Genomic DNA, 21,907 nt, shown 5'->3' on the forward strand with positions numbered 1-21,907 from the left:
GTTATATTTATAATAAAAATGTTTATTTAATTAAAAAAAATCCCCAAACCACAGCAGGAACAGTTAAGTATAACAAGAGCTGGCGCATTTGTGCGGTTGAGATACACAGGGGAAAGAGGTAGAGAGCAAAGCGTTACCAAAAGGGCCATGGGGTTGGGGGTCAGCTGTCTGAGGCAGTGAAGCTCTGTCTCGGGGGGGGGGGGGCCCTGGATACCAAAAGTAGTTGGGCTGAGCAAGGGCTCTTCTGTCTCTCCAGGTCAGAGCACACAGGATAGATGGGACAGAGGCAGGGGGATATGAATTCTCCACAGGCTGATGCCACCCAGGGAGGCCTTCTCAGTGCTGCACCCTAGAACTCTGATTTTCCCGGTGTCGGTCAGGAACATCTTCGGTCCCCAGAGAGCTCCAGGGGTCCAGACCTCCCAAAGATCTGGCAGTGGTAATTGAGGTCTCTATCACTAGGTCCCCTGTCCCTATTCACTCTGCCCACTGGCCTCTGCTCCAGAGCAGATTTCTGGGTTTGCCTTCTCTCCCCAGCCCTTGTGACTGGCAGAGTCAGGTCAGTCTACGCTGGCAGCAGTCACCAAAGGATGGATTTTAATACAGACTGGGAAGCCGAGAGGTAGAAGCAGGGCCACAGTGGCCCTGCTCATGTCATGGCCTCCAGCCAGCCTGGGCCGTTAAAGGAGGCCATCTCCTTACCAGCTCCACAGCTCTTCCGTAAGGGGAAGAAGAGTTCTTTGGCCCCCCCCATCTAGCAGACCTACGGTCGGAAGGGCTGTCCAGGAGCTTCATGTGGATGAAGGGGAGCTCTAGCGTAGCTGGGGGCCCAGGGACAACACAGGACGAGGCAACAGAAGGAAGTGTTGATTAAGCCGAAACAATTCCGGAGATTCCCCAAGGAAGGGTGTTCATCCCCAGGGGTGGAGTCAGGGGTTGGAAGGAGTCATTTGCCCCCAGTATGAACTTAATACCAAGGAGAGGGAGGCCATGCTGGAGCAGGTGCACACTTCAATGGCACTCCAGCTGATCCCTTTAGGGCCAGGGCCAAGGTGAGGAACAAGGTTCCCTGTTTCTGACTAAAGTGATATCGGTGGAATGGACCACACCCTCTAAGTTCCCCCATACCATTCCTTGTTGAAATTATGCATAGCCTGAGCACTCAGTTACGTGCCCACCACCCTTCCAGGTACCAGGATCCCCTATTTAGCTTCCTGTAATGTCCCCACAGCCACCTTCACTGCTTGGAACACAGCCCGATCCATCTAGAAAAGAAGAAAAAATGGCACAGAATTTTCAATCATGTTCCAGCTCCCACTCTCCTGTTCCACTCCCTGCCCTTCCCAAGGACACCTTTATCCCACACTGACAGGCTAGCAGCCCCCTCAGTTCAGATAGATCTGTCCTGCTTACTGAGGCCATGCCTCAAGGAGACTAGGACAGCGGCACACTCACCTGAGCATAAAGCATACGGTGATCAGGGGGCAGGCTGGTCCCCTGGTGGCAGAGCTGAGCAGAGAGGGCAGAGGTCTCAGGAGACAGAAAATGCTGGGTGACGCTAATTGTGCTCACCAGGCCTTGCACCTGTACCATGGGGGACAAGGGCAAGAGGGTAAACCAAGGCTCAAGCCATACTTCCCCTATTCCTCTAATCACAGAAGTCTACTTCACCCTTCACCACCCAACTTTCAGGAAGCAGTAGCCATGGTTACAGGACAAGGCATCCCCAACAGCTTGGCCAGAATAAGACCTGAGGGATGCTGGAGTACCGTGTGAGTTGGCTTAGATCAGATCTTTAGAAAGAGTTCCACATAGCTTTCAAGATCCTCAGCTTTGCCATCTCCGTGGCTTCCTGTCCTGCCTAGCTTTCTGTCAGGTAGAGAATTCTGTGTGATCATGTCTCTGATATGGTGCTCTCTCTACTTCTGGTCTTCTGCTAAGTCCAGCCCACCAGGGTGTAGTAGCACCAGGGAAGCACCTGATGGGGTGCCCCAGCAGGCACAAGCACCGCTTCTCCAGGGGCTTGCAGCAGAGTCCAGCAGCTCACACCCCACTCCTCTCTTAGGCGACGACGCAACCCTGCATCCAAGTAGCAGCTGCCTGGGGCCCCGGGTTCCAAGGTCCCTGCTCCAGCTGGGCACACCTTAAAGAAGAGGAACGACATGAATACCCATGAGAATGAAGGCAGGGATTCAAGAGAGGAAGGGGTGTGGTTTCTCTGGGGGAACCAAGTGCAATAGGATGCTGAAGCTGTCTTAAAGGGCAAGCAGGAGAGGAAAGAGGAGGGAGGGAGTGAGGTTGGTAGTAAAGGATGGGGTAGGTCCAGGTTAGGCTGGAAGGAGCTTAAGACAAAAGACACTCAAGCTGGGGAGGAGGGATCCAAATCCCTGCTCTTCCTAGGGTGTGTCTTTCATAGACTTTGTGACCCTGGCCTGACCACTCGTCCTCTCAGTGGTCCCCTTTCTCCAAAACCCAGGAAGATGACCTATACAAGCCTCATTCATAACTGTACCTACAAGGAATTCTTAAGTTTTTGTAAACAGCCTGCATTAGAAACCGAATTGTGAAGAAAATGTAGCTTCCCCGGGAAGACGGTCCAGGATCCAGGAAAGGCAGGGCCACACTGAAGTCCTGACTCGCAGTGGGTGGACAGGCTGAGGCCCCTGCAGCAGGCACAGCTATGGGAACCATCATCAGCCCAGGCAGAGTCAGAGCTCCATGGGCAGGCAGGGACAAGCGGAGGCCAGAAGAGCTGCCCAGAGAACACTTGCAGAGGTGAGCACTGACATCAAGCTCCAACTGGCCACCGGCTAAACCCACCCTCTCCAGCTAGGACCTCAGCCATTGTCCCTGGATTGAGAGGGTGCTGGCAGGGGTGGGATGGGGTTGCGAGGCTTGTGAACCACATCCCCTAGAGGAGTCCCCGGAGGATGCCAAGGTTCCTTGGTTCCAAAGACTCAAGTCCATCCTGGGGTTATGGTAGTAACAGGCTACCCAGTGAGAAAGTGCCCCTCAGACCTCCCCATGAGTCACCCCACTGGGACATACGGGACTGCCAACTGCCAGCCACACCCAGAGCAGACAAAGTCATCTGTTCATGATGGTGCTTTTGTCAGCTCCCCTCTGTGTGTCACAATATCTGGGTGTGCATCTGCAGATGTGTGTGTGTGTGCCTGTGGACAGACAGCGCATGGTGGACAACACCAAATCGACCCCTGCATGTTTGTGGGTATCTTAGCAGGGTGGCACTTGGCCTTTTCGCTAGGACAGTTGGGACTCAGCTAGACTTCAAAACCACCAGGTTCGCCTTAATCATTTACTTATTTTACTAAATATTATTATTTTTGGTGGTGGTTAGTCAGGGGAAGTTTCAGTCAAGGGTCTCACGCAGCCCAGGCTGGCTTCAGACTAACCTTGTGGACTGAGGGTAACTCTGAACTTCTAATCCTCCTGTTTCTACCTCTCAAGTATTGGGATTATAAACATACACCACCATGCTTGGCTCATTTATTTTTAAGATAGGGTCTCATTATATAGATTAGGTCGTACTCAAACTTATGATCCTCTCTCTCAAAACTACCATATCCTACCTGCTGTACCTTTATTAACCCTGGCCTCCCACCTCCCCTGTTCTTCTGGAGTTTTCTGCCCTTTTCTCTCCCTACCTCTACCACTAGGTACCTATCCTGGTAGGCATGTGTGCCCACCTTCCTCCCTCAGCCCTCTTCATGGCTAGTGCTTCCCCTAGAGGTCTCAGTATGAACTATAGGAAAGGGAGAAGCTGCTTGCCAGTCTCTTAGCCCTGGAGCCCAGGTAGGGGAGAGGGACTTCCCGTTCCCAGGAGGAAAACAGGGTAGTAACCTAGAGTTGGAATAAATGCAAATTCAGACCCCAGGGTTACCACCAAGTCTCAGTTTTCCCATTCATAAAAATAGGAAAGTAGCTGTTCCTGCCAAGCTCAGGAGTGTGGAAAAGAAGGGTACCCATTAATCAAGACAATGTCCCAAAGCCCTTAACGTAATGACCATCCTACAGTTACTGTCTCATCTCCCCCATGAGATTCTGACTCCCCTGCTAGATCCTCTCCTTTCTCTGAGCCCCACCAGAAAATCAGACTTCTGACCTGCTCTCTCTGTGCCTGGCTACCTAACTCACTTTCAGGACTAGGGTAAGTTGCGAGATCACAGGAGATGAGAGTAAACCTATCAGTTATGCAGGGACAAGGGGGAGGCCCTGGGGTCCCCTCCCTCCTCACCATCTGGAGAAAGCGACGGATGCGCTGGGCATCCTGGGCCCGGAACACGTGCCACACAGTGCTGGTCTGGCTACCTGGAGACCAGACTCCCTCCCCTTCCAGGCCTGAGAGGAAATCTGTAGGAGAAAGAAGGCTCGGGTGAGCCCAGGGCCGGCAGAGGCACACATTACAGCTGACAGTTTGACTCGCTGGTGTCTCCAGCCCAAACACTTACCTTTCTGTGCTCGGTGCCAGGCAGGCAGCTGTGCTTCGGCATGTACCAGGATACTGATTAGGTCAGACACCTCTACACATAGGTTCTTGGTTCCCAGGTGTCCACGGTGTGGGCTCACACCTGCGTGAAGGCAGAGTGAGGACAGCAGGGAATTAAATAAGAGACATTTTTCAGCCCCCAAACCTAGGCACAGGTTTCCACGTGCCCTAAGATGTTGTTAGGTAAGGCAGAGGTAAGGAGTGGAAGGGCACTCACCATAGGCTGCCCAGAGCTGGGGCTCCAGGGGATGCAGGGTGAGGCCCAAGGGGAGGTAGGAAGCTAGGTTGAGTTTCCCTTGGTGTGCACAGTACTCTGGGAGAGGAAGGCTGGATGCAAGGTTCTCCACCCTGGGGATAGGAGTTGGGAGGGGCAATCATGCATAGTAAGTCCAATTTAGATACCTGAGACCCATAATACCTTTCCACAGCTGGGGTAACATCCAGAGAGCAAAATCCATCTTTCCAGGAATGTTTATCACTCCCCCAAAGAGAGTCCCTCCATCCCCTGCTCTCTCTAGACTTCCATTCAGAGGGCCTAGACATGAAGGGTGGGGTTAGGTAGGGAGACAGGGCTAATCTTTGGTACTGTACATACCTGCTAGCGTCCTTGTCTCCCAGGGTTCGGTGTAACAGGAGGACAGAGCCCTCGTCTAACTTTGGACGTGCTAAGAGAAGAGATGTGTGTCAGGCACCCAAGGTGGAAACTTTTGGCCCAGAGTCTTTTAACTGTCCCCAATGGCAGCCATACCTAGGTTCAATTTCCACCTCTAACCCAGCTTCCAGCTGCCTCCAGAGCCACTCTAGGGCTCTCTTGGTACCTGACCCCTCCACCCGAAGGACATGCTCCCAGATCCCTCCATCCCATGTCAGGATTACTTACTTTCAGGGTGAGAAAATCCCTCCCAGAATGCTGTGCTGTCCAGGCTTGTGGGCTGTGGAGGCCCTAGGGCAGTCAGTGTCTGCACCTGGCCACCGAGTGTCCCAAGAGCTTCCATTCCCCACAGGCTACCTCTCAGTGTCTTCTGGATGCCTGACACTAACACAGGCTGCAGGGAAGAAAAAAGAAAAACACAAGATTGGTGGGGAAGCCCATGGCAACCGGGCCGGGGTGCGTTGTGACAACACCAGAACCGTGGGGGAAGGGCTGGGGAGAGACCAACCTTGCTGCTCCCTCTGAACACCAGGACACCCTGAGCCTGAGAACCAGAACCCTGCGAAGCAGGTGAGGCCATAGCACTGGGAAGGGAGAGGCAGGCCAGCTTACCTGGCCCTGCCGCCAGTGTTCCTGGAAGAGGTGAAAGCCATGCCGAGGCCTGGGCTCCTGTAGCCACAGCAAAGCCCCAGGAGGGGACAGCCGGGTTCGGACCGGTGACAGGGGCAGGCTCAGGCCCTTGCGTAAGCCTGGTCCCGCTCGAAGGCCCGGCCCTAGGGCTTTCTCTTGGATCTTCCGTTCTACTACCTGTGCAATAATGCTGTCCAGGATGTTGGTGATGCGGTCATCCTGTGGGGAGGCGGGGATGGAGGGGTAGGAAGGCTCAGGACCTATTCCGTCACATAGGGACGGCCACCCAGCCTCTGGTCCTCGGGCCCTTAGACCTCCCTCTGAGCCCTTGCTCACACTGGGCAGAGCTGGGGTGACGGGGGCAAAGGCCATGTGAATCCGCTCATGCCCCAGACACAGTTTGACAGCTGTAGATGCCAGCAGTTCACAGAGAGAGGGACAAGGAAGGGGTGATCGGCTAGCACGATCCTCTGCTGGGGTCTCAGTGGAGTCTGGGGTCTCTGTGGAAGAAGAAAATGGTGAGTGACTTTCTGCTTGGCCTTTAGTCTTTGCCTCAAAAAGATTCCTCTCACCCCCGGGCCAAGCCTGCTCTCTCCTCAGTAGCACCCTAACTTTGCTCTGTTTGGGTATCATCCCACCTCTGCCTTCCTAAAAGAAGTTACAGAGCGGCCGGGCGGTGGTGGCACACGCCTTTAATCCCAGCACTCGGGAGGCAGAGGCAGGCAGATCTCTGTGAGTTCGAGACCAGCCTGGTCTACAAGAGCTAGCTCCAGGACAGGCTCTAAAGCTGCAGAGAAACCCTGTCTCGAAAAACCAAAAAAAAAAAAAAGAAGTTACAGAGCCTCTAAGAGAGTGCTATAGAATGGAAGACTTGTCTTGGGAGACAGCTCAGCAGGTAAGCACACAGCATTTGTGTGTAAGCACAAGAATCTCAGTTCAAGGGCTGGAGAAATGGCTCAGAGGTTAAGAGCAGTGGCTGTTCTTCCAGAGGTCCTGGAAGTTCCCAGAAAACATGTGGCGGTTCACACCCATCTGTAATGGGATCTGATTCCTCCTTCTAGTGTGCCTGAAGACAGGTCACTTATAAACATAAAATAAATAAATATTTGAAAAAAAAAAGAATCTAAGTTCAACTCCCCAACACCCATGGCAAAACAAACAAAAAACCAAAAATGGGTGTGGTCATGCCTGCCTCCGCAGTTCTTGGGTTGGAGAGGGGTTGGCTCAGAGACAGGGGAGCACGGCTGAGGTTTGTTGGCCACCAACCTAGCTTCAGGTTCAGAGAGAGACCCTGTCTCAAGGGAGTAAGAGAGAAAGTGACAGAGCAGGACACCTGACATCGTCACACACATACAATAAATGAATCAGTGTGTAAATAAATAATAGGAGGTCTTGCGGAAGGAGTCGGGGCACCCGTCTTGAGGTGAGAGATGGAGATTCTTGATCACGAGGAGAGGAGCTTACTGTCAAAGTATTGCCAAGTTTCTTCTTTCCCAGACTACCCTCTTGCATTCCCCACCCAAAGGGTATGTGTACCCAGCCACTCACCCTCTTTGATGTCCTTGGTCCTATTGGAATCTCCATTGCAGGAAGGTTGTGGAGCTGGGGGAGTTTTCTCTGTTGGTTCTTTCTGTTGAACCCATCAACCACCACCCCAAACCCAAAAAGAGATTTTAAAACTGGCAGAGACAACTGAATTCAATGTCCAAGAATTAACAATGCGTTCTGACAAGTCCTAAAGTTGTTTGCAACTACATGTTACAGTATGTAGCACTAATAGAAATGTTACAGTATGTAGCGCTAATAGAAATGTTACAGTATGTAGCACCAGTAGAGAAAAGAAAACTGCCATGTACTTCTCCATGGGGTATGGTCAAAACAGTGTGATAAAACAGGCACAAATAAATACAAAGAAATAACTGGGAAAAGTCAAAATAGTAATGGCAACTTAAGAAGTCAGCATTATTTTCTTACTTACACTGGTTTATATTTTCTGACTTTTATATAGTAGATATATGGCAGTGTCTGGCATATAAAATGTACTTCTCAGCCAGATGTAGTGGCATACATTTGTAATCTTTGTACTCTGGAGGTCAAGGCAAAGCTCAGCTAACCTGGGATGAAAGACCTTACCTTTGAAAAAATAAACTCTACACAACAATAAAATGTACCTTTTGCTTTCCCATGCTCAGGATGCAATCCAGGGCTTTAAGCGTGCCAGGGAAGCCCTCTGGCACCTGGCTACATCCAACTTTTGGTTTTTATGAGACAGTCTCCCTGTGTTAACTAGGCTAGTCTCACGCTCCTGTTTCTTCTGCTTCTACCTTCTAAGACACGCACAACCGTGCCCAGTTCATAAAATACTCTTATAGGGTCAGCAAGATGGCTCAGCAGGGCACCTGCCAAGCCTGAGTTCAATCACCAAAACCCACACAGGAGAAAGAAAAGAACCAGCTCTCACAACTTGTCCTCTGACCTCCATATGTGCGCCTTGGCATACACTGTGCCCCCCCCCAATAAATAAATACGTTAAAAGCGTAAATGCCCGTAATTAACTCTTTCTCAAGTGAATAACTTTTATCACAGAATCACAAAGTTCAAAAAAATTCTTTTTCTCAGTGCACATAATGTGGCTGCCCCGAGTGGGGTGCCAGGGCTACTCAGAAGGTGAGCTGACACTGAACCTGAAAGCACCCATGGCTAGGGTGGTGATGATAAGGTAAAGTAACAAGGGTTGACCGAGAAGGCAGGACTCTAGGAAGCAGGGAGAGAAGACTTGCGGTAGGGGATGGAGGGAAAAGGTGCAGGCTAAAGTCAACATCAGGATCCTGCTTCCTTGAAAGGCAGGAAATAGCTTATTCCACCAGCTTCTATGTCCTTCTTCATCCCCACCAACAGAGGAAAGTCAACCCCCCACCCCAAGGTCAGGCATGTACACGTACACTGCTCAGTACTGCTTGGCAGATGGCACTTGGACCATGCCCTGCTTCTTACCTGCTGACCCCCATCCCCTGGGGCCCATACACGGGCATCAACTTGGCAGAAGCAGTGCCCCCGGATGTCAAACTTGGCCCAGACTTGGTGCATCACAGTGCTCAGTTCTGCCAGCGCTGAGTGTGTAGAAGAAGGATAGAGATGGAGCGGCCTGGTCTCACCAACCAGGAGGCCATGTCACCAGGGTCAGGAACAAGGAGACAGTATGACTGTCTCCCTCGGGACCCACCCACTGCATGCCCCACCCCTCCACAATGGCTCACCCTGGCTGGAGACGAACTGGGTCAGAATCAGGGAACAGGCAGCATGCCCAGCCTCCTGGGCACACTCCTGTATGTGCTGCTCCTGAGAGCCTGTGGGGTAGGAAGAGAGGAGCTGCAGGTCCAGAAAGCAAGGTAACCACAGGTTAAGGTCAAGGAAGAAGGCCAAGAACATGATATTTAAATCAGGAGTTCAGCAAGCCAAACAAGTGCTTGCTGGGAAGCTTGGGCATATGGAACAACATAGGATTCTTTGCTTTTGGAATGCACAGGTTTTGGAATGCCTATGCTGGGCTGCTTTGCAGGATCCTAAGGTGGGGGCCTGCAAGATGGCTCAGCAGGTAGAGGTATGTGCAGCCAAGTCTAAGGACCTGAATTTGAGTCCCAAACTCACATGGTGGAAGGACAGAACAGATTCCCAAAAGATGTCCTCTGATTGTCACACACATGCTGTGCATACACGTGCCACAGCATGTGTGTGTGCATCACCCATACACAAATAAATAAATAGGTCAATAAATAAATATTTTAAAATGAAAATCCCAGGATAGTCATATAAGAATGTATCCAATTCTAGAACTCTCTTCGCCATGTCTACTGGAGCACTGGGAAACTCCAAGACCAGAGGTGGTCAAGTTGAGCCAACGGAGTGAAAACTGAAAGTCTGGAACAGAATCAAAAGACCCGAGTCTAAAATCCTGGCTATAACACTGACTTGCTCTGGGACCTCAGACAGGTCATTGATCCTCTCTGAGTCAGCTTTGGGACCTCAGACGGGTCATTGATCCTTTCTGAGTCATTCTTATGTGGAAAATGAAGAAAATCACACCCATGTCACTGTGTTAACATGGCGGCTGGTCCAAGAGAAACGCATCGAGTAGGTGCCTGACTTCTGTTTGTATGTGCATGTGTGTGCATGCATGCACACGCATGCACGTATGCGTCCACTTTATCCTTTGAGGCCAGATCTCTTACTGAACCTGGAGTTCATTAATTCAGCCAGGCTGGCTGGCCAATGAGCTCCAGGAATCTGCCTTCCTCCGATCCCCCAGTGCTAGGCCACCATGCTCAGACTTAATGCAGGATCTGAACTTAGGTCTTCGTGTTTGCTTGGTCAGAACTGACTGAATTCACCCCCTAGGTGCCCAGGTACTCGACTTCTTTAAAGAGTGGGTAAGAAAGGGGCTGGAGGCCAGGCAGTGGTGGCGCATGCCTTTAATCCCAGCACTTGGGAGGCAGAGGCAGGTGAATGTCTGTGAGTTCGAGGCCAGCCTGGTCTACAAAGCAAGATCCAAGACAGCCAGGGCTGTTACAGAGAAATACTGTCTCAAAAAATAAAAATATAAAAGGGGGAGGCATTCAGTGGTTAGGAGCACTGAACTGACCCAGGTCCATATCCTATCATGTCATGTACGTGGCTCTTCACAACTGTCTTATGACTCTGGTTTCAGGGGCTCTGACCGTCTGACCGCCCCCTTTTCTGACCTCCACAGGCAGCAGACACACACGTGGTACATACCCAAACATGCAGAAAAAACACTCATACGTATACGTATAAAATAAATCTAAAAGAGCCAACCTGTTTTTTCTCACCTGCTTTCTCCTTGGTTTTCCCAGCTCCGGCTATGCGACCACAGGCTACACACAGCCGGTGGCTGCAGCGGGGACATCTCCAGTGGGTGTTGAAGAGCCCATGGTTGCAACGGCTGCAGCAGTGTGGAATGCCAGGGCTGTCCTCTGTCATGGCTGGCCCCTGGCCTGTTGACCACAGAACAGGGTCAGAGGGCTCAAGTACACTGTCCTCTTGGGACGACCACATACATCAGCGTGTGTCAACCTGCGTGTCTGTCACCCCTCTGGGGGCCAAACGACCCTTTCACGGGGGGGGGTCACCTGAGACCATCCACATATCAGATATTTACATTATTATTCATAACAATAGCAAAATCACAGTTATGATGTAGCTACCAAAATAAGTGTATGGTTGGGGGGGGGGGGTCTCCACAACGTGAAGAACTGCATCACAGGGTCTCAGCATTAGGAAGGTTGAGCTGTGGCCCTGGCATACAGGAAGTAACACAGGGGAGGCACTGAGCAATTCCTACCGGAGCCAGTAGAAGAAGAAAGCTGGGCTGTGGCCATTCCTCATACTTTACTCGACATACTTGTCTGGCAGTAGCCATTTTCTCCAGCACACTCCCAGGACAGTCGTGGCCTTAGCTTCCCAGGCCAGCCCCACCTCCAGTCTTGCCCCAGGGATTTCCCCCAGTGTGCCTGTATTACTAATCCACACCACTTCCAGCGCATTTTCCATCCACCTCCCCCCCCCCCAAGCCCCACTGCTATCAGAAATGAAAAGCCGTAACTGCTACTCGGGTGGTCTTTCCTCCAGGCAATTTAGTGGATTAAAAGAAGAAACCTTGAGAAGCCATGCCTACCCTCACCCAAAGGAATGGATATATTTTTTTTAAGAGCCGAGGCTCAGACTTGGTAGGTAGAAAAGGCCCCAGAGAGCACACATTCAAGGTGTCCCAAGTGGGCCCAGGAGACTCAGACTTTCTCAGGAATAGGTCAGAGTTTCTCAGGAATAGGTCTTGCCCTCCCAGAGTGCACATCCCACTCAGGGAGACAACCCACAGGCACCGATGACTACGAGGCTCCAGGCTGAAAAGACCATGGAAAGATGGGGGTGACGTGGCAGGGGAACTTCACAAGTGGCCCCAAAGGGTGAGTAAGTCCTTATCCACCACGTTGGAAGGGATGATCAGGACATTCCAGATTGAGGGAACAGCTAGTGCCAAGGCCCCAGGGGACAGACAAGCTTGGTGATGCGGGAAGGGAAGGATGGGTGGCATGAATGCCAGGAATCCAGGTTGGGAGTGGCAGGATCCTAGAGGAGCTAGCCTATGACTGAACAAACTAGGGGCTGCCCTCTCTGGAGTAAGACGGGGACACTGGAGAACTCCAAGCAAGGAGTAACTTGTGGGTCCAGGGCTGTGGTTTACAAAGATCATACTATTGCTAGAAAGAGCTACAGAGGGGTGCCCTGGATCTGAGGACCCAGCTGAATGCTGAGTCTCTACCCTCAGCCTGAATCCCATCAGCTCTCTAGGCCCATGAGCCTCACCCCTCTGGAGGCTTTCCCTGCCATGCACCTCTCTGGAGTGCCATCACTTTCCAGGCTCTTTAAGACACTTGTACTGGCTGTTTCCCTCCAAGCCCATTGTTCTCAGAGAACTGGACTGAACCAAGTTTCCAGACTTCCCAGGAGGCTCCCCACCCAGGCCCAGAAACCTCAGAGTTGACTAAGAGTCCAAGTTAGGAATAAGGAGAAAGAAGGACGGAGCTCTCCTGAGTAGGCCTGGGAACCCCGAAGCCCTGGTAAACACGGGTTGGGAGGGACATGCAGGAGCAGACCCACAAGGGAGGTCAGCTCACCTTCACGCTGTGCCCAGGCAAGGGCCTCCCGCTCCCTCCGCAGCAGGCGGCAGAGTCGGTCACCCAAACCACTCAGCAGATGCTTGGCCAGGCCCTTGTTGAGGGGAGCTTCTGGGTCCGACCCTCCTCCATCCTCGGAGCTGGCAGAGGAGCCCTCCTCCTTCAACTGCTTCTCTTCCAGAGGCAGCCTGGAGAGGAGATGAGGGAAAAGGGCTTGAGGGGGGAGCCCATGGGGCGGGAGTAAGAGGAGAGTGTAGCTGGATGTGACAGTCAGGAGCACCACTCACCTCTGTGATTTCTGGGAGTGACTGGTCAGAACTCCTGCCTCTCCTGTTGCCTGGGCACAGCTTCGGCACTGAGTGATACCTGGTAAGTGAGCCTGGCAAGATGTATCGCGAAGCCTGGATTCCTGGAGGCTAATCCTGCCATCTTGGGGTCCTGAGGGGACAATACAGCTGTTTTAGGGAGTCTGGTTTCTGAGGCTTGTGTTAGCCAAAGCCCTGAATTAGCACCCACCCTGCCCACATGCAGCCAGTTCAGCCCCTGCTCTCCAGATTTGTGAGGACTAATTCAGAGTCCGAAAGAGAACACAGGGCTGAACAGTAGCTGGAGAGAGCGCTGGCAGGAACGGAGGCCGAGAGGTTGCTGGGCATGTTCAACTCAAAGCTCTGGGCAGCCTGAGCAATGGTCCTGGTACATGTGCAGAATCCAGTCAGTAGAGACTCTGGATAGGTTGCCTAAAGGCTCAGTGGCCATGAGACACCCTGAGAAGATGATTCCAACGCAGACGAATGGGCAGATGGAGGGCACCGGAAAATGAGAAGGCCAGAGTTTCAACACAGAACACAGGTGCTGTAACCCAAGACGGCAAAGGGGCCAACAACATTCCAGCCCAGACTGAAGCCTGCGAGGGTACAGACAGACCCACACCAGGTACAGGGGCCTTAGGCTCAGGCCACAGAGACAGTTCTCTGGGTCCAGCAGTCCAGGAGGCCAAGAATGAGGAGAGCCTGCAGAAACCAATCTGGCTCAAGGATTGCTGGAACCCTCTGTGAAGGGCACAGTGCAGCAGGAGTCCATGATGCACCCAGATGGTTGTCATGCTGGAAAGTCCAAACTGAGTCTCCAAGAGCAACTGGCCAAGAGAGGCTGACAGTGGTCCTTCAGGAGAGGTAATGCCCAAACTAGGATTGTGGCAAGAATAACCATGGTATTGACGAGGTATTGTTTACGAGATGCCATGAGATCTTCAGTGTCCTGATGAGAGCCGTTTAATCCTTTCTGTAGACCTGACAAGGTGGGGGGGCCGTCTTTACTCCAACTATGGATGAGGGAACTAAGGCTTTCAGGTGAAGTAACTTTCTTCAGGTCACAGGTACTGATCGGCATATCAGGAAGTAGATCTTGTTTTGAAATCTTTGCTCCCGACCATGCCATTGAATTGCCAACAACAACGACTCACCAAGAGGCAGGGATGGAAACCACCGGCTAGAAAGCTGTGGTGGCCCACACTAGGAAGTAGGAGGCTCAGGAAGGCACCTTGACATCTTAATATGACCCATCACAAAGACTTATGGACTCCAGTCCCTTGCAGGACCCCTGCAGCCGGTCACCCTCTTACCTCTCTGCGCCTCTTGTTGTTCTGCCTCCGCCTTGCTTCCTGAGGATGTGTCTGGTAACTCCTGCCAAGCCCTGGCCCCCTGCCCCCGAGTGCCTGGGAAAGGGTAGGATGGGCGTTTGGGAGCTGGGCCCCTTGCTGCTCCCTGAACTTCTGGACTGCCTGCCCTCTTGAGTGCCCGGATCCTAGTAGCTGGACTCTCTTCCTTCCCCGGACAGCCACCTGGGCACTCAAACTGCTCTGAGTGACGTGTGAGCCAGGTCTTCTTTAGCTTGGTGTGATGGCTTGGGGGACAGGCCCTGGAGTCAGCCTTGTCCCTTTCTTCACTAGATTCACCTGGCCCACTGGTACCTCCCTCTGGGCTATCCTGGCATTTCCTACATGGGCCAAGATCCCCTTCTCTGGCAGGTAGGTGGGATGAGCAACAGTCCCCCAGAGGAGTGGGAGCTCCAGGAGATGGGCATCTTGGTGTGACTGGTGGTTCCAGCTGATACCCAAGGCTATTGCTCCCTGGACCAGACCAGATGTTGCCGAGAGTGTGAACTAGGCCCGGGGGACAAGAGGGCCAGGGGGTTCGAGGAACACTATCTGGGTACCCCAAGAAAAGTGGGCAAAGGTTCTGCTGCCTGCCAATGCTCGTCTCCCCATCCCTCTGGTGAAGCGAGGGACCTTCTGCCTCACAGGCTCGCTGGAGATGCCCACCAGGGGCCAAGCCCAACAACCCAGGCTCTGAGGCTGCCAAGGGCTCCTTTGCTGGCCTGAGGATGTTCGGATCCTTGTGGTAAAAGCCCTGAAAAAGGCGAAAGGGTTAAGTTAATGCTACCGTGGGTCCTCAGCACTGAATAGGGCAAGCAGGACTGGCAGCAGCCATTATTAAAGAGAAACTACAGCTACGGGGAGTTAATGGAGAACTTAGGGGCTGGCGGGTAAGTGGCACCTCCCCACGTTGCTCCCCTACTACCCTGGGATCTCCCTTGATCTTCCCCCAAGCTTTCTTAGATTCCTCCAGTAGCCAGAGGCTGAAGGGTAAACACTTGGCATGGCAAAAGGACATCAGGATCTACTAGAGAATTCTGTTTTGGTCCTTATGGGCTTTTGTTTGTTCTGGTTTTGGAGACAGGATCTTTCTCTGTAGTCCAGACTAGCCTGGAACTCACAATCTTTCTGCCTCATAAGTGTGCACTATGATGCCCATCTTTGACCTCCAAACATTTAAAAATCTCATTCTAGGCATGCGGGGTAGCCTGTCAGGAAGAAACCCCAGAAACAGGCCACGAGGACTGCACATCTCACCCACTCTTTGCCCTCAGGATAAGGGCACGCATTCCATGGGCAGTTTCTGCAGCCTGATCCTGGGTGAACTATAGGTGAGTCAATGGCTACGGAGGCCCAAGGGCAGGGCAGGGAAGGGCCGAGGAGCTGGAGCTGCCTAGTGTTTGGGTTTGTCTTCACAGCTAGGGACAACTGAACTCCATGCACCCACTCAAGTCTGTCACTCACCTTGCTGCCTAAGCTGAAGGCAGAGGGTACTTTTGGCTGGCCCCCAGAGTACACCCAGGGGTGAGAGGCCAAAGGCCAGTCATACGGACGCTCTGGGGGCAGGCTGGACATTAGGTAGGGCGGCAAGCAGGTGGGAACCCAGAAAGGAGCTCTCTCTAGAATCTTGGTCTCCAGTAAGAAAGGGCAGTGCAAGGGCCGGAAGGCCACAGGGTCACTCTTGGGATGGCCACCACTATGCTCAGGTACCAGGGGGCCATAGCGAGGTGGGCACGCTGGTCCACAGAACGCCAGTGGATGGGCCAGCATCGCTTCCTTCCAGAGCAGTCCTTCCTTGCTGCCCAGCCAGCTGGCCTTCCTTTCCCCATTCCGAGGACCCTCGCCCTCCACCAGTGAGAGCGTGTCCTTGGGGCCTCGGGGGAAGCCGGGAGGGAGCCAGGAGTCCGAAGTGCTCAGGACACCCCTCCAGAAGGGAGCAGGTTCTCCTAGACACAGTGCCCCATGGCGCAAGCCATCCTGTGGTGGGGTACCGGGCTCCTGTCCCACAATGCCGTTCTCAGGGGCTGTCTTCTCCCAGGCTGGGGAGTCCTTCAGGAAGCTGGGCATACTCTCCATCACTCTCCTGCCCTCATGGGGCTTTCCCAGGGGGGATCCTGGAGTACAAGGACAAAACATGAACTCTTTAGGCACATGCCCCACGTACCTTACCATGGGCACCACCCTGGGAATACCAAAGTGGCTCAAACCAGTAAAGCAAGTGCCAGGCCACAGCAGGCCACAGTGCAGTCTTCCACATGTGGCCAAAAGGATTCTGCTTCATGGCAGGCAATTGAGACCTTTTCCTAAGTTCTGACTCCTATCTGAATTTGGGGGTACAAATTCAACAGAAGGTTGTCACTTCTGGGGTGAAAGGTTCTACTCTATGGAGCTATGAATCTGGTTGCTTTATGAATCCGTAGATTCCTATGGAGCTAGGAATCTGGTTACAAGTCTTGGAAATGGACAGGAAGTCTGACTGCAAAAGGTTAGCTTAGTAGGACTCAAGTGGAGGCCAGTAAGGCTGAATCCTGGCTCTGACCCTGCGTCACCTGCTATGTGGACGTTCAGTGGACCATTTTCTCCTCCGGACTTCAGTGTACCCGTGTGTAAAAGTGGGACTTGGGGCACAGAAGACTCTTTCTAAACTTCAGTCTGTGGTTTTGGGGGTGCTGCTTTCCCACCCCCATATCCAGCTCCACCAGGCTTGCAAGACGAGGATGTTCAAGCCTGGCAGGCTGGAGTCACTTGGCAGGGCAGCTAGCCAGGGCTGCTGGCTGGTGTCTCTCCCTACACCTGGGCTGCCTGACTCTGCCCCTTCGTGGGCTCTAGTTTCTTGGCATCTCCAACAGAGGACCAGGACAACTGCTGGGGGCTAGGATTTCGGCTCCCAAGAGGAGAAATAAACTAGCATGTGAGAAGGTTTCAGACTAGGGTGGGTCGAGCTGCCCAATCCCAATGATAGTGCAGGGCACTGCTGCTAACTGCAGTCCGGAGGGGGGAGGGAAGGAGGCGGGGAAAGCAGGCTGGGCCCCAGAGATACGCAAGCGAGGGAAAATTGAACACGCATGCGAGGGACCGGGATGACAGGTGGCACCAGATCGGCTGCACTCTCCAGGAGCGGTTCCCTTGGCCGGCCCGAGAAAGCCCCAAGAAGGATGGATATACGGGAGCCGTGGCGGAAGCTCCAGAAAATTTTGGAACTGTAGCCCGTGTACAGTCCAGCCCCCTTAGTTGGGCATCATAACTTTTTGATGTTAAGAAGTGAGGTCCAGCCCAGAGTGGCACCGGCACTTCACCCCCGCCTGCATCTTGGGATGGGCTCATAAATCCCCCATTTAAGTACCCTAGAAGGCGCCTCCTCTCGGCGCTTACCTGGGCTTCACAGGCCGGGCGCGGTGTGGGCGGCGGTCGTGCTGGCCGGCGCTGGGCACTCGCTCCCCATGGGCCAGCTTCGGGGCGTTCTCCCTCTTTCTGCTCAGCGCGCTCGCGCTCTCTTTTCCCCCGGGCGTCGGGGGCGCTCTAGGGCCGCAGGTTGGAGGGGTCGGACTCCGGGATTTGCAGGATGCGGCACACGGCACGGATGGGCCGCACCAGCTTCTGGGCCAAGGCTGTGGGTTGCGCCATGGGACGCCGAGACTCCGTGCTGCGCTTTGGGGAGGGTCGAACCGGGGCTAGAGAGCGGGTGTCCCCGGAGGGAGAGAAGGAACCGGGCCGGGGGGAACGCGCGCCCCGGGTCGGAGATGGCTGAGTGGGGGGAAAGGCCGAGGGGCCGGGGAAGGGGGTCGTGCCTGGAAGTGGGGGGCCGATCCCGTGAGCCAGGAGCGAGGCACCAGCGAGGGCGCAGCACCGCACAGAGCGGCTAATGGAGGGAGAGCGCAGCGGAGAGCGCAGCAGGACCTCTGATCGCCATCGCCAGACGCGCAACTGAGAGTGGGGAAGCTGCTCCGCCGGTTTCCTCCTCCAGCACCCTGCGGGAAACAGGAGCCCGTGATTCGGCGGCCCCGCCTGGGCCTGCCCCCTTCTAGCCCCGGGGGCTTCCGCCAACGCCCCGGCGATGCCACCGGCTGCGCACGGGGAGAATGAGCCCTTTGTTCCCCCCTCCCCCCCGCGGCACCCGGGCGCCTGCCGAGAGAGGCTCCCCTGGGGCAGTGTGCCAGCTTCCCAGCCGCCCCACCCTCCCGTGGGCCCGGCCCGGAGCCTGGCAGGCGGGCAGCACCCCCACTATAGGTGCCAAGCCCGGGAACTGGAGCAAAGGGCGGGAGGGGCCGGACCAGGCCACTGTGAGGCGGGGTGCCCCCCGGGGTGCTAGGGCGGGGCGGCAGGGAGGGGTCAGTGCCAGAGCTGGCAGGGGCAGTCGGGTTCTCACGGGTCAGTGATGGGTGCTGCGACCCACGCCAGCAGGCCCGTGCCTGCTGGACCACTCTCTCCCTGTCCTTTTCAGCTCTGGGCACACCCCAGTGGCTGGTGTCTTCCTTACCTCATTCTTCATCTTCACCTGCCCAAGCCCCTCTTCCTAGCATCCCTCTCCGGGCACAAGGTTACACCAAGCTTTGGAATCTGGGAGGGCCTGTCGTCTGTCTGGTCTGTTCCTTGGTCTAAGGGCCTTGATTTCTACCAAGTGTCTAGAGAGATGATGGGGCCAGAAGCGCACAACCACTGAAGCTCCAGTCGGGGTTGCCTGCTGGGCTGCCCCATCCTCAATGTTCCTGGTGCTCCCAGGCCCAGCCTGGAGAGGAGCCCATGGGAGTGGCTGTTGGGAGGGAACAGCGAGTAGGAGAGGAAATGGGCAAGCAGGGCACCCTCCACCCGAGGAAGCATCCCTGCTCTTCTGCGGGGGTGGTTCCAGAGCACACACACAAACAGACAGATTCAGACAGACATACACAGAAACCCACACGCCCAACGGGTGCTTCCCTTCCCTAAAGGCACCCACCTCCTGCCCCTCTACTCCCCTGCCTCTCCGAGCCCAGTCGCAGTCCAAAACAGAAGCAATACTGCCTACTTCCCCATCTTTGCAGAAGGGATAAATTTTGGTGGCCACAACCAGGCCCCAAGTTACACCACCATCTCTGAAAGGAGGGGGTGGTACCATGAAGAGCCCAAGGTCTTTCTCTCAACAGACAAGAGTGAAGGCAAGGAGCTTTTCATCAACTGTTGAGGACAGGAGGGTACTTGGGGGAGAGGAGGCCTGAACAGCCGAAACCGAACAAGACTTGGTCCTTGTTGACATAGGTCTTTCTAACTCCTCACCTTCACAGAAGCCAAGTCTGGTCGGGCAGGCTGGCAGGGATTGTTTACTTGACTGAGTTTTTCATACCCCTTTTCTTATTCACTTTCTTGGGGGGGGGGTTCCCTGACCTAAGTGTGCTATGGGAGATGAATGAGGAGGGTCTAAAAGGGACTGGAGCCCAAGGCTCCAGCCTGGCCTCTAGCTCCCAGCCAGGCTCCTGGGCAAGGTGGTGGGCTGGGACATGCCTGTGGTCCCAGTCTAAGCCCTCTGGCCTACCTTAACGGAGGCCTGTGGGAGAGTCGTTGTTTTGGGGAAAAGTCCTGTGGCTTGAGGCCTGGAAGAGGCCAGAGTAGAAGCTTGGGTTGTCCTGAGTCCCAAGGGCCTGTGGCTGTCTTCCCCTAAGGTAGTCGGGACTGTCTCAGGGCAACTGAATAGATACCCACCCCTACACCTCCAGCTGCCATATCTGCCTGTCAGATTATATTGCCTGGACTAGACCAGAGCTCTCAGGGCTGTCTTTTGGAATGTTTAGGGGTAACTGGAGATAGAGGTGGGGAGAAGTATCACCCGTACCCCACCACATTCCCCGTCTTTGCATTAGAGCCTATGCCACAGGCCAGAGTCCTTGTAGCTGACTATGCTGTGCCTGAGGATGGAGCAGAGCTGAGGACACACATAAAAGACACAAACACGGGGGGTGGGGGAAGCCACCCACTCAGTGGTCACAAAACCAGACCATGGACCTAGCAAGCTGACTAGCACCCCCAGACTCACGTGGGTCCAGCCCTAGCCCGCCACGACCCCTCAAGCACTGACACACACGCTGACACACACACTCGTGCTGACAGGCATGGCCTCTCTCATAGCCAGCTGCCCTTTCTCCACCCCAGAGCCCCTTACCTGGGCAAGCACAGTGCCCCTCAGGCAGAGTAGCCCCCTGCCCAGGGGTGGGCAGCAGGCAGGGCGGGGGAAGGAGCCCCGGAGAGTCAGGCCAAGCTGCCACTAATCCGGGCGGGGAGAGGGGGGGCACACACGTCAGAGCGGGGACTGCCGGGTGGAGGGCATCTGAGGACATCCCCTCCCACACACGCGGCCGTCTGGGCACCTAGCCCTGCTTCCCCAGCCCCTCCATCCTTCAGACAGCTGAGGCTGGCCTCCCCCCATCCCACCCCCACCCCTGTGGCCATGCCTGAGGTGGGGGACACAGGGGGGGGTTTGATACCGGGCGAAATCTCCCAGGACCAAGGGGAGGGGACAGGGAAGGGAAGTGTGGAGATGCTGCTGGAGCCAGGAGGAAGCTCGGTGGTAGTTGCTATCCTCTCCTCTGGCCCACCCACCCACATCATTGACCTAATTCCTCTTCTGGAGCCCTCCTCTCTAGCCCTCCCCCACTGCCATCTAGCTTCCATTGTGTTCCAGGCTGAGCTCAGGACTTGTGTACCCAGCAATGTCAGCTCTGCCCCCAGGATCACCCAGCCCTAGGCACTAGCCTTCTGCGATGAAGATCACCTGTCAGTGCGGCCCAATCCCAGATGCTGGGTGAAAAATGGGAGCGAGGACCTGAGTCCCCTCCAGTGGAGGACCGTGTCTGCCAGGATCCCTAACTCAGCCTGGGCTAGGGGTTATGTGGGCTCTAGAGGCTTAGTGTCCTGAGAGTGGCGGCTAAAAATACAGCCGTGGGTTCCTGCATGTCGTGACCTAGAAGCCAGAGAAGGGGAAAGTGACTAGGACAATGAGAGGTCACAGGTCAGAGGGACAGTGATGGAGCCAGAGGCAGAGGGCTAAAAGGATGGTAGGAGGTGAGGCAGAGGGAGAAAGGAAGATGAGAGAGAAGCAGGTAACAGGCCAGGAAGGGGGAGGGAGACTGAGGAAAGGAAGGGGACCAGGGACCACAGAAAGTATGCTCTAGGGACTGGCCTTCACGGGGTCAGGTCCTTTCCAGCCTTGACCCTACCTGAGACCAGGCACCCTGGTATCAACTTGGTGGCCCTTGGACGGCAAGAACATGGCTTAACCCCCACACAGTGGCCCGGCCAGAGGATCAGTGGTGGGCCAGGGACCCTGCTGAGGTGGATAGTGCTGGGTGGGGGGTATGCCTGGGTGGTTCTCAGAGAGGCGGAGCTGCTCTGAGGGATGTCCAGGTGATACCCAGTGCCCCGAGTCGTGGGCTCACATTTACGCTTGCTCAGAAATGCCTACACTTAGACATCTATTCATTTCTTCCTGTGTGGCCTCAGGATGCCTTGGTAGCCGTAGATTTTAGCCAGCCATTCATCACCAGAGACGCTGGTGGTTTGAGAGCTGTGTGATGGAACTGAGGTGACACAGGTCAGAGACACCAAAGCACAAGTTCCCTCCCACCCTGGAGAGGGTTAAGACATTGATGTATGTGTTGCTTTAGAAGCGACCTTCCTTCAGGCCTCTTAGGTGTCAGGCCTTGGGCTGAGGCTAGGAGCCAGTCTTGGAGATATGAACATGATGACAAACAACTCCATGATTTCTAATTCTGTGCTGGGAAGTTCGAGAGGCTTCCCAGAGGAAG

General features: G+C 54.4%; 2 protein-coding genes across 3 annotated transcripts; both read right to left on the minus strand.

The window, feature by feature from the left end:
• Positions 1–449: 449 nt before the first annotated feature.
• Positions 450–16,226, minus strand: Hr (HR lysine demethylase and nuclear receptor corepressor). 2 transcript variants are annotated; one of them, XM_038310329.1, is made up of 18 exons: positions 15,600–16,226; positions 14,103–14,889; positions 12,769–12,919; positions 12,482–12,669; positions 10,637–10,801; positions 9,047–9,136; positions 8,784–8,899; positions 7,338–7,419; positions 6,126–6,289; positions 5,772–6,008; positions 5,388–5,553; positions 5,103–5,172; positions 4,725–4,855; positions 4,470–4,589; positions 4,256–4,371; positions 1,979–2,143; positions 1,456–1,584; positions 450–1,265 (listed from the first exon to the last, which is right to left on the minus strand). In XM_038310329.1, exons 1-18 carry the CDS (start codon positions 16,209–16,211, stop codon positions 1,203–1,205), a joined length of 3,552 nt encoding a protein of 1,183 aa, XP_038166257.1. In that variant the 5' UTR covers positions 16,212–16,226; the 3' UTR covers positions 450–1,202. The 2 variants fall into 2 exon arrangements, with proteins under 2 accessions (XP_038166257.1, XP_038166258.1); XM_038310330.1 differs by lacking the exon at positions 1,979–2,143 and having other exon boundaries at positions 15,600–16,211.
• A 1,428-nt stretch (positions 16,227–17,654) lies between these two features.
• Hrurf (HR upstream open reading frame) lies at positions 17,655–17,759 on the minus strand. Its single transcript, XM_042054098.1, has one exon. The coding sequence runs from the start codon at positions 17,757–17,759 to the stop codon at positions 17,655–17,657; it is 105 nt and encodes a 34-aa protein (XP_041910032.1).
• Positions 17,760–21,907: the final 4,148 nt, after the last annotated feature.

Source organism: Arvicola amphibius, chromosome 13, assembly GCF_903992535.2.
Source record: "Arvicola amphibius chromosome 13, mArvAmp1.2, whole genome shotgun sequence".
Lineage (NCBI taxonomy): Eukaryota > Metazoa > Chordata > Mammalia > Rodentia > Cricetidae > Arvicola > Arvicola amphibius.

Coding starts and splice junctions, on each gene's coding strand:
- Hr (XM_038310329.1), bottom strand. CDS start 16,211: ATGGAGAGTATGCCCAGCTTCCTGAAGGACTCCCCAGCCTGGGAGAAG. Junction 6,009..6,125: donor TCACCCCAGCTCTGCCCAGT/GTGAGCAAGGGC, acceptor GCCTCCCCACAG/GATGACCGCATCACCAACAT. Junction 4,856..5,102: donor GGAGACAAGGACGCTAGCAG/GTATGTACAGTA, acceptor TCCTATCCCCAG/GGTGGAGAACCTTGCATCCA.
- Hrurf (XM_042054098.1), bottom strand. CDS start 17,759: ATGGCGCAACCCACAGCCTTGGCCCAGAAGCTGGTGCGGCCCATCCGT.